Below are 12176 nucleotides of genomic sequence, written 5' to 3'. Positions count from 1 at the left end.
CAATTTCGTTTCATAATAATGTCTAATTTCTATTTATAAAACTTGAATATTATGATATATTATGACTCCATCATGTTGCCTAGCAACCTCCTGGTTGGTATGTACTAGTGTTGTAAAGTTTGCATAAATATAGTCACTTTCAGCACAGGGCCAGTAGTAGTGGATAAGTAAAAGAGTAATAGAACAAATAGTAAATCATGTTAGTGTTTATTGACTTTAGTTGGATTATATCACATTTTTGTTGAATTTCTTTTACTCAAACTGATCACAGTTCATGAAAATAATGACCAGGTTAATGGTACAAGGTCCAGTTAGTATCTGCTCATGGGCACCTGCTCTGTTGTTTCATATATGCGGAGACTCAGGTTTCCATTTTTTTGAGTACTTTAAGTGTTTTTAGTCTGTGAACTGAAGTGTTGTTGACTTCACAAAAGAGAAAATAGTCTTGACTGTTCTGGAGCTTTCAGCTGGTTATTTTTTGGGATCATCTGAGCAAAATGATGGACTAACATCCACATGTAGATGTGAACATCCACATGGCTGCATATTTGTTTTGAAACCTCCGACTTGTCCACAACAATTTATATTATAATGCACCAACTACACAAAAGAAGGGTAACAGGAATGACTACTCGGCCGTCAGTTCTCAGTAGAATATAATCTAGGCTTTAGCAAAGCTTTCTTGTCATTTCTTTGAATAGTCTTCAGGACTAGTTTTCCAGGCTTCTTGAAGGACAAAGCTCTTCTTTGGATGTTGGCTGCCTTTTGTTCTGTTTCCTGTCAAGATGATCCCAAACTGCTCAAGTACTGTTGAAGGTCTGGGCTCAGGGGACTGATAGTGTACGACTGTGTTTTTTCAATCTTTTACTGCATGTGCAGTGTGTTTGGGATCATTGTCATGCCGAAAAATGAAGCTCCTGCCAATCAGATGCTTTTCGGATGGTATACCATGGTGGATCAAAATCTGACAAGATTGCCAACACTACTGGCTGAAATGCAGTCCCAAACTATGGGATGGCTGAAGACACTCACTGTTGTGCCTCTATCCTGACCTCCTCCGTACATGCTAACTGATACTAACTGATTTTTCCGTCCATTTCTTGGGTAATTTGGCATACCTCAGCCTTTTGTCCCTGTTTTTTCAAGTACAAGTGAAAAAAGTGTTGAAAATAGTTGGAAGATCTTTAAGAACTATTGGTCTGGCACCTTGGCTCAAAAAATATAAAGAAATGAGGGGTGGATTGAGACTTCTGCACAGTACTGTATGTGCATTTGACATCTTGACATCGTTGTCTTAAAAAACATTAAAATCTAATATTTTAAAAGGTTCAGGACTGCAATGCAAGTGTAAAAGTGTATTTTTATACTTTAGGGTGCAGAGATGATGTCTGCTAATGCTAAATCTGTACTTCTCCAGACAAGCTGCCATCACTGGGAATTAACCTGCACGGATATGTTTCGTTTGGGATCAGGATCTACAAGCTATTTGGGAAAAGTGTCACTAACAAGACAACTGATCAGAGATCCTTATTTTCAAAGGAAACTATTCATAGGAGTTTAAACAAAAATCCTCTGAGAACAAATTCAATCTGAGCTTGTTTTAAAAAGCTGGGAACGCTTGTGTTCCACTTGAAGCTAAATATGAATTTAAAGCGCAAATTAAAGAGGCAGAAAAGCCAGCAGCATGTTAATTTTCCCATCAACCCATGCTGCCTGAGAATCAGTAGTCTCTTAATGCACCGTCACGTCTCTTTGAGCTGCATTTGCTCATATTGACAAGCCTGCACCCAGAGGGTTGTTGTGTTAGATACTACAGCAGAGGGAGTATTGTATGGGCTCAGGTCAAACACACACGCACACACACACACACACACACACACACACACACACACACACACACACACACACACACACACACACACACAGTATATATACACATGCTGGGCTTTGGGGTGATGAAGTAAAAACTGAGACATATTTCAGGATGACAGCCTCTCCTACTCCTCGGTGTTACAGCGATATGTCACTCTGACACTTGATGATCCTCCATAGTTCCACATCACGGGCCAATGGCTCACAGTACAACACACACACGTGCGCGCACACACACACACACAGTGTTTGGACACATGTTATAAAACTCTTTATAGCCTGAGCCTATGAGCAGAGCATCAGCAGCACCTGAAACAGTAAAAGTCAATTACACTTGCTGATCAGTTTCACTCGCTTATAGCTGATTTCTGCACCCCCATTTTCTCCCACAGCAGGATGGATCCTCAGGCTCTTACCATTGATAGCCTTTCCATATTCACACACACACCCCCACCTAAATCCTAATAGGCTTCTGGCTGACGGTAAATGGTTTAGATTACCTATAACTGACTCACTACTTCCTCTTTATTCATTGAGCATTTCTTTCTAATCCTCCTTCTATCTTTTTGGAGCCAAGCGCTCGAGGGCTCCTGGCTTCAACACTCCCAGAACAACAGAGGGTGGGAATAGGCACTGATAAACTTAAAGAAGCAGGGGGTTCTGTGCATAAACAAATAAGATGCTGCGAGGTTTTTGCTGACATGCATCTGCCCAGCAACTCTCCACTTCCAGGTTCAAGCACCCAGTGCAAAACTGAACTGTTTAAATGGTGGGTAAAGATCATTTGAACTCAGTGGGAGACATGCAGGATTTGATTTGATGGGTTTTGTGGGCTGTGCGACGCTTAGATGGAGGGATTTAGGTGATGTTTTATCTCACTGAATTAGTGCGGTGCTGTTTGTATGTTCTCCAACAAGGTTACGCTCAAATTTTGTTTTTATTAATATTGGTCTTCTGTTCTGAGGGAAAAGTACTGGCACAAACCAGGGCCACCTGAGACAGCTCTCTGCGTAATCCCCAAAATGATTTGTGTTGGAAACTGATTGTCAAACTGAATTACAGTCATTGATACAAATGAATAAAAAACACAGACATGTCCTCTGACATAAAAAAAAAGACATGTTTCCCCAAAAGGATCAATAAAACTAATCTGGGCTTTAAATGTTTCTCATCTCATCACCTTAATGAGATTTTATCTTAACAGGCTTCAAATGTTTAATTTCTTATTACTTAAATGTTGTGTTAACCTTTATCCAATCAACTGTCTTAGTGTGTTTTGTGTTTCTGATAGACAAAAACATATGTTTATATATCTGGAATCAGCCTTAAGTGGCTCCGTTTTTGATCCCCTCATGTTGCCTGTGCTTCCATTGTGTAAAAGTGATAATATATGCCCAGATATGTTTTTATATTATCAAAGTTAATAATTTTAATAACTTTTTGATTAGTAATTCAATAGAAGGCACTGAAAGCTGTAAACTGTGTGGGGTACTTTTAAGGAGGTATTTTATCAAAATGTAAATTTATAAAATGTTCTTTGTTTTTTTTTTTCAGACAACAATGAATGTGAGTCAAGTATCTGCATCCACGCCCGCTCTTGTCGCAACCTGATCGGAAGTTACCTGTGTGACTGCCTTCCTGGATGGACGGGGCCTAACTGTGACATCAGTAAGTGCACAAGGATGAAAAAAAGTAACGAGAAGAAGGAAAATCATTTTATAAGTAAAGAGAGAAGAGACAATCCTGCGACAGATAGTAAACCATGAAGAGCCGTTAAACAGCAGGTCTGACTTCCTGTGGGCTGGAAATCATTTTACTCCAGCTCCAGTTTCATCAATCATCCTTCACAGCGTATCACTGCAGTGCACTGAAAATGCAACAAACACTATGTAAAGGTCTCTTTTGGCTGTTCTCTCCTGTTGCTTTGTGCTAACTTTAGTCTCTTCTGCCTTCACTTTGAACATGTTTGATTACAAAGTTCATAGATATCATAGATATTCTGTGTTTGTGGGAGAAATTAATGTGGCATTCCTCGTTTCCCTGCAGGGAACAGCAGCTGTCAGGGTTTGTGTTTGAATGGTGGACGTTGTGAGGTAAGACTCCTGCCTGCCAATCTCTGTCTAATTTGCCTACAGTCTCTGCACCTGCTTCGTTGTTCTCGTCTTAAGTTTTTCACTACTCAGCATTCACATTATCTTGATCATTTTTCAGTATTTCAAGCAAAATATTGATATATAATATAATATTCAATATGAGCTTTTAGGCATGTCAGCAGGGGCGCCACAAAGGGGAGAGGGGGACCACCCCACCACACCATGTGCCACTCCAATATTTTAAGTGGCCCCCATATGGCCACCCCACTGAAAAAAGTCTGGAGGTGTCCCTGTATGTCAGACATTATTCAGTACAAAGTTTTGAAGCTGCTGTGCTTTAGGTTAACTTAAATGTTCTCTTAAATATTATTCTGCCTGTCGCAGATCCTCTGTAACCCTCCCCAGTGCTCTTTTCTTCATGTCACACATATAAATTACACACAGTTGTGGTCAGACGATTAGATACACTCATCATGGGCATGACTGTCATGGAAATTTGGGGCTTTTAAGGTTTTTTGAACTGTTCTTTTCCTGGGTTCAATCATTGTGCAACTGTTTGAATTTATTTTCTACTTTCTCTCATCCACAAGAGCTAAGATGTATACTTAATTAAATATTTTAATAAGTGGTACTGAAAATTAATTTGATAAGACAGAGGCCTGTTAACTTCTTGTTACTGATCATGATTGACTACAACTAGCCAACATAAAAAGAAAAAGCACTCACTGGACTGATGAATACTCACGACAATGGGAATGTCCACGGGAGTTAGTGAGGCTCTAAGGAGTCCACAGTGAAGTGAGTTTTACATTACCATGGATTAAGAGGGTGCCAACCAAGAAATAAGCCCCTGCTCCAAAATCAACACAAATCAAATGCTTTCTTTTAAAAAGTTGTATGGTCAGATAAAGGTTGAACCACAATCCCAGGAGATATGTTCTTCAGGTGTGAAGGCTTTTAAATCTAAGAACACCGTACCAGCTGTGAAGAATGGAGGTGGTAGCATCATGCTTTGGGGCTCTTCTGCCACAAGTGGTAATGGTATATTGGACAAAGTCGATGGAATAATGAAGAGGAAGAACGACCTGTGAATTCTTTAACTTTGCCTCAGATCAATAGCTAGATGGTTGAAAGTTGGACACAGTTGGGTCTTCCAACAGGACAATTATCCTAAGCACACATCAAAATTGGTTTTGGACTGGATAAAGCAGGCTGACATTAAGCTCCTGGAATGGAGTCCCCATTCCTAAAAGCCAGGTCTGTGCCAGGAGACCAACCAGTTTAAATGAACTCTATAAAATCTGCCAAGAAGAGTGGTCAAACTGTTGATGATTAACGAAAGTATTTGGTTGAGGTACAACTTGCTAAGTGAAATTAACCAAAATATTAATGGGGCTGTGTGCATATAGTTGAGCATGAGTGTATCAGAGAAAACCCAGAATTAAAGTCAAACCCAATTCCTGTTTTTAAAGTCATTAAAGATAGATGCTGTACAATCATCAGCCTGGAAAAAGAACAGTTCAAGGAAGTCATTAAAAGCACAAATTTACCATGACAGTCATGCCAGTAATGAGTGGCTGTGAACATCTGACCACAACTGTATATTCTGACCCATACAGGACCAGGTGTCAGGGTCCAGATGTGTGTGTCCACCTGGATTCTCTGGAAAACACTGCCAAAATCGCCAACGTCTGTGTGATAGCGCCCCCTGTCTGCACGGAGGGCAGTGTGTGGAGAAGGATGAAAGAACAGTCACCTGCAACTGCCCCACTGGATATTCTGGAAACTTCTGTGAGGTTGGAGAACCCAATTTAATCATTTTTTAAATAATTAAAACTAAATGAGTTTTTTTTTAGTTGAACTAATGTGTGAAGATAATTTCTAGTAAAAAAGATGAAACAGGCATACAAGGTAATATTAGATGTTACAGTCTCTAAATCAAAGACTCAAGGGAACCTAACATAATCTAGCCTAGAAAGCTGCTCATATTCAATATACTTTTAATAATGTAAATATGATTACTTACAAAGAATAAACATGAATGAGGAAAATGGAAAACTTGGCAAAAATAAACAAAAGAGGAAGAAGATCATGAAACAACCATACAAAGAGCCATCAGATTCCATTTTCCCCTAAACTAATATTAATAACCTAAAATAACAGAACCAAAATCGAAAACATGACTCAACCCATAAACAAAAGCAGCAGAACGACATCACCAGTGCTGACAACGATCAGGAGACGAGGTACTGAGATGCCAACCAGCAAGCTCCGTGCTCCACCTTTTCTAGCTGTATATGCATGCCAGTGACCCTTCTGCAGCCAATCAGAGTGAGAAATGTATCAGAGGTGAAAGCAAGTTAATGAGGATGACAGAAAGATCAGAGGAAGATAATAGATGTGTGGGTGCACAGAGAGCGTGCATGACATTAGAGAATATTTCAAAAGAGTAATCCAAAAATTGATATGATGGATTTAGAAAAATTGGGATTTTTAAAATTTAGTCTTTATCAGAAGTTCATGTTACACAATGGTAAAATATGTATTTAAACCTGTTCCAGAAAGACAAACTTGAATATTTACAGTGCTGAATGTACTGCAAAGGTAAATGAAAAGCACAGTAACAAACGCATTATGCAGCTAATCTCAAGTTCAATTGGTTGGGGCGACGCGCTGTCCACATATACACTGGTATTTGGTAAACATAGCTTTAGTCTATGGATTTCAGCCTTATGTCCACACATACAACAACTGAAATGAAGATTTAGATTTAGAACGTTATCTACTTTTATCTCTGTTTTGACATCAGACTGTGCGGTTTTATCGTCTGCAGCCTTCTGATTGGCCAACATTTATGTTGCATAGAACCTAATGTTGTGCCTTTTTCTTTTTCATGTGGATGGAGATATTTTACAAAACAAAAGCAGAAAATCACTTTTAAAAAAAAGTAATACATGGACATGGACCTGAGTATAAATAAAACAGGCGATGATATCATGAACAAATGTAGAACAAGCTTATAATTAAAAATAAAATACAGAATAAAAATGGATTGAAAACTATAGACAGCACATCAGATGTTATTATTTATACCAAGAATAAACATGATTCGAGCATGTATAGCCCTATCAGAAGTACATTAAAGAGTCCACAGAAGTAAAACTTTTTAACAAAAGCCAAACAGTAAATAAACGTTTTTATAATATTATAGAGCCCTCCTAGCTCCAAGTTTAATGCCGAAATTTGTTAACTGTAAAGTGATTAGTTGAAAATCTCAAGTAATTACGTAAAATAACAAATCTAAAATATTCAGGTTTATATATCCAGTGTCTTTAGTCTTTCAACTTTCAAGTTCATTTTTGTTTGTTTATTTATTTTTGTTTAACAATCCCTGCTGAGCTACAGGAGAAGTCACACTATTAGGAGGAAATTTTACACCAAAAAGTTTAAAAATGCTAAAACTTTAAAAAAAATAATTGGTTATAAATGAACATTTGAGTTTTAGCATTGAAAGTGAAGTAAGAAGAGATCTTTTAAAGATCCAATCAGAAACTTCACTGGAGGTTAGAGAGAAGTGGATATATCTCTTAACTGTCTTATTGTTTTGTTTTTCCAATATTTCAGGTCGTGTTGGACTTGTGCAATCCCAACCCCTGTCAACAAGGCCTGCAGTGTCACATAATAGATGGCAGGAACACATGCATCTGTCCTGACGGTAACTATGGTGACGAGTGCATGAGCCTCAAAAATCCCTGCATTGGTCACCACTGTCAAGGTGAGACAAATACTTGTGCATCTTTAAACGTATAAAATCTTGATGAACTCTGGTCTGATCTTTGACGTCTCCACACCTGAAGGCGCCATGTCTGACTCAGCACACGGGGGCCTGAGCTTCTACATGATCCTGGTGGGAGTCTTAGCTCTGCTGACGGTCTGTGGCTGTGCCTCCTGTGCCTTCATCCTGTCCCACCTCCATCGGAAGCGGAAAAAGCAGCAGGCTGTCCCGCAGGAAGAAGGCATCAACAACCAGAGGGAGTTTGTCAACCTCATCAGAAACGTGGACCGTCCGGTGCCCCAGCTGCCCGCTGCCGCCCCTCTCACAAACCCTCCAGCCCCTGCCCCTGTCTCACGTTGCTACGAGGAGATTGAACTGACCCTACCACCCTCCCCGGCCCCTTCACACCCTTCCCCAGCACTAAAGCCAGCACATGCTGCCAAACTGGACATTTCAAACCAGGAGAGGGAGAAGTTGAACCGCCTCCACTATGCAGATAACCAAGAGCTGGAGGTCTGACCCCATGCTGACCTTTTAAAGCCCTGAGGAGCTGTTTTTTAAATTTACTTTGCGTCCTTAGCACTCTTTTGCTCACAGGACCCCTTCTCCAGTTACTTGCACTGTGTCGATGTTGCAGATATAAAAATTAAAGGTGACCCTCTGACCTTTATAAACACAGATGGCTGTGCTCAGACACCAGAGGAACAAAGGCTGCTAAGCGGAGGGGTCGAAAGAGCGTCGTCGCCATCGTCTTTGGACCTTCTTAACGGCCATGAAAAAGCAGCACAGGCATAAAGTTGAGCTGAAAGACTCAACAGTAAACTGAAAACTTAAAGACTTACAGACTTGCCTTTGAGTGCCTGTGAAACTGTCAAGAGTAAACAGAGGATCTTCCTCCATTTGAGTCCTGATACATTTCCTGTTCGGTGTTGCCATCTGACTGTTGTCCAAACCTCCACCGACAGAAAGGATCAGTGAACAGATGCCTATTTAACATTTTTTTTGTGTGTGTGGCTGTGTGTAAGTGTGTGTGAGAGTGAACAAAAGACTGGATATAGTTAGTTTTTGTGAGAGGGGAAACATTTCACTCTGCTTAGAGTGAAAGTGCATCCTCCTGAACCAAAGGCTTGCAAGCCTCCTGAGAACATTTTAAAAACTATACACTGATGCCTATTTTGTCATGTAATACTGCAGTTTGCCCGAGATGTATGGTTTTTATCATACTTGTGTGTAACATGGTTGTTTTTGTACATAAATAATATTGTACATATTGATGCCCTTTTTGTACTGTGATTCATTCTGGAAGTATCACTGTATTACTGTCCCCTGTTTTTCCCCTTATACTTTCCATTTGGAGCAACCAGCACATGTGGAATGTAATAAAAGTGCATTTACCAACTCTTTTATACCTTTTATTAAACACCAGGGTTTAGTTGTCCAAAATAATCCCTGTGAGCCAAAAGCTTAGGCTTCAGACAGCTCTAAACTCTCTGTTCCAGACAGTTTTCCCTTAGGTCTGAATAATGAGAGGAAGAGCAGACAACCCTAACATGGTCAACTGCTGTTCAGCTCTTCTGTTTTTGAGGGGCAGCTAATCAGAGGAAAGCTGGTATAAAGAGGGAGGAGCTAAAGATGACAAGATAAATGATTTAGGACTGTGAATAATGTAAAGCTGTGCTAGTCGATAATAACGCCTCAGTCTCTGTAGATCTGCTTTTGACCATAACCGTATATGTAACAAAAGGCACCCAAGCTTATTTTTAAGCTTTGGAATAGCAACATTAGTCTTAAATTACTTATATTTGTTTAAGAGTTATCAGTTCGTCTAGTTCCTTGTCTCCTTGTATGCATTTTTCAGATGTCACAACCAAGCTTTCTGTTTATAAATCACTGACAGAGTCCCATGAGAGGATCTTTCGTGTTGGAGCACAGGCACAATGACTAGGTCTGTAAGTCACCGTATACACAATGACTTTCACTAGTTTCCTTTTCTTTCTGATGCTGTCGGCGCCTGGAAAATATTGGAGACCACCTGACTGACCCCAGTTTTCCTAAAAAATAAATGTGTGGCTGCAAAAAAAAAAAATAACAGTAAGTTTCAAGAGCAGTGGGTTTGTGCAAACTGCTGGTCAAAATGCTGGAAACACTGGCAAATATTTACTTAAAGTTTCTGTTTTTAATGGGTCTGCAATGACTGAAGTTAAGTGTAACCATTTTTGCAGATATCAGACAGTCTATGTTGACCTAAATCATTACAGTAATGCATGCTGTGTGTTACTAAAATATAAAAAATTGTCAAGTGTAAGCAGCTCCAAGGTCACAGCATAGACATTTAATGTGCAAATAGATGTGACAGATGTGACCTCTGACCTGTGCAAACAGCGGTGGGCTGGAAATGAACATGGTTTCCTGTAACCATGCTGGTCATGAGGAAATGTAGAGAATAGAGTTTACACACACAAACGTAGCCGTATACATATACGTGCATATGTACAAGCCTCTTTCTGCACCTGCTGAGCAGGATGTCAAAGCCCAGCCAGCAGATTAGAAAGCTTCAGATTCAGCCAAGAGGTCACTGCCCCTCAGTGTGAAGGTGTTAAATGCTTGTCCTTAGGTTCTGTTATATATGCTTTCACAGTGCTGGATGGTTCTATTAACATGGACAAAGATAAAATATTGTGATCTGGTTGACAGCCAACTGTGAGCACAGAAGCCCAATCCACATCTCAATGTTAATGTCATTTTTTTCATATAGTACATTTAATTATTATTGTCGTAAAGTACTAAAACCTAACAAAGTCAAGTTTGCAAGAGAAATAAAATACAAGTTAAAACACACACACACACACACACACACACACACACACACACACACACAAACACACACACACACACACAGTTAGAGGTCTATTAGCATTATAGACACTGAGAAATGTTCCTGGGACTCAAACCTTTGTAGAAGGATTTAGAAGTGATCCTGTTTTGACTTCAGTACTGTGATGATATGTTCAGATTTCAGATGAAAGGACTCTGAATAAGCTGAAGTCATCCTGATCGTTTGGATAATCCAGCAAATAAAGCATTACAGTAATTTAAACTGTAGTGATATAATCTCTCTGGTGCGTTCGGGGTCTGCCTCCAGCCTCCTCCCGGTGAGACATGCTCGCAAACCTCCTTTCCATGCGGAGCAGTAGCATCTCTAGTCTGATCCCTCCCAGATGGATCCAAGTTACTTTTCTAAGGAGCTGTGTGATTACAGCACATTGGAGAGATAGAATATACTTTTATAAATAAAAGGTATTGTATATAATTTATTCATCCAGGTAAAAGTCTCATTGAGATTAAAATCTCCTTCTAAGGAGAGACCTGTTCAGGCACAAAATAATATAACAAGTAAAGGAACAAATATGACTGATATTCAAATATGCAAAACATTAAAAGCAGTCACACTGACTAAAAGAGTTATTCTCTAATTCCTTTAAAATGGTCTTAAACTCAGTCATATCCAGGTCTGACACTTTCAGCTCCGTTCTGACTCTGCAACAAATATCAGCATGAGATAAATAAGAGGAGTTGAAGATTCTTTATGATCATTTTGTAGTCACATAACAAAATGATGTGTGTTAGCTTTCAGCTTAAAACACAGGCAGACACACAATGAGTAAATATACATAACAGGGAAAGATAACAATATAGATACATGATGTAAAGTTCAGCTGTCTAGTGCATGCCTTGGTTTTTTAATGTATGCAATGTGTGTGTATGTATGTATGAAAATCAGCAACTCCAGAAGAGTTGATTTATACAGAAAAATGTGGTAGTTAAAATGAATATAACAGATTCCCTTTAAGGATTTATTTTAGTGCCCATCCACATGTGCAGCTGATGCACTGACCCAAGGGCACCTGGGTTTGTATTTCTGACAGGGATTCAGGAGAGTTTGACAAATCCACAAATACAAGAAAATATATGGCTTAAACACTGAGTGACTCTCACTAGAGCAGCATTAATGCATGTCCTGGTGCACATAAAGTAGTCATAGACTGGTACAGGGGCATAATACTTTGTAGAAAAAAAAGATAAATTTAATTATTTTTAGCTGGATTACCACAAATGTTTTCACACACAGTTTGCCAGTTCCTTGAAAGTATCTCTGTTTAACTGTGATAACTTCAAATGTGCATCTCTCCTGTCTTACAGGGACATCTTGTGGCCAAATACGGTGCACAACCTTAAAAACCACTGATCCGTTTTTCATACTGAGTTATTATGTAACTTTCATTATGAAGCCAACAGATAATGTAAATAAACTTTCGTTCAAAATAAAACACATATATTACCCTGTTAAAGTTTAAGGAAGGCTTTTTGGAAAGACTAATCTTTGTGCTGGAATAAGGTACTGTTCAGTTTCAGCAATAAAAAGAACTACATTTATT

The 12176-nt window shown here is 39.2% G+C and overlaps 1 protein-coding gene across 1 annotated transcript in view; it reads left to right on the top strand.

Annotated features, from left to right (window-relative positions):
• The window catches only part of LOC113036523 (uncharacterized), a 61501-nt gene extending 52363 nt beyond the window's left edge, over positions 1-9138 (top strand). The window contains exons 10-14 of the mRNA XM_026192923.2: positions 3427-3540; positions 3919-3965; positions 5585-5761; positions 7590-7740; positions 7823-9138. Coding sequence (XP_026048708.2) covers positions 3427-3540; positions 3919-3965; positions 5585-5761; positions 7590-7740; positions 7823-8259 — 926 coding nt within the window. The 3' untranslated portion in view covers positions 8260-9138. The remainder of the gene's footprint in view (positions 1-3426; positions 3541-3918; positions 3966-5584; positions 5762-7589; positions 7741-7822) is intronic.
• The last annotated feature ends 3038 nt before the right edge of the window (positions 9139-12176 follow it).

The sequence above is a fragment of the Astatotilapia calliptera genome, chromosome 14 (genome assembly GCF_964374335.1).
Source record: "Astatotilapia calliptera chromosome 14, fAstCal68.1, whole genome shotgun sequence".
NCBI lineage: Eukaryota > Metazoa > Chordata > Actinopteri > Cichliformes > Cichlidae > Astatotilapia > Astatotilapia calliptera.
The sequence above is the reverse complement of the archived record's forward strand: the minus strand, read 5'-3'. Positions and strand labels throughout refer to the sequence as shown.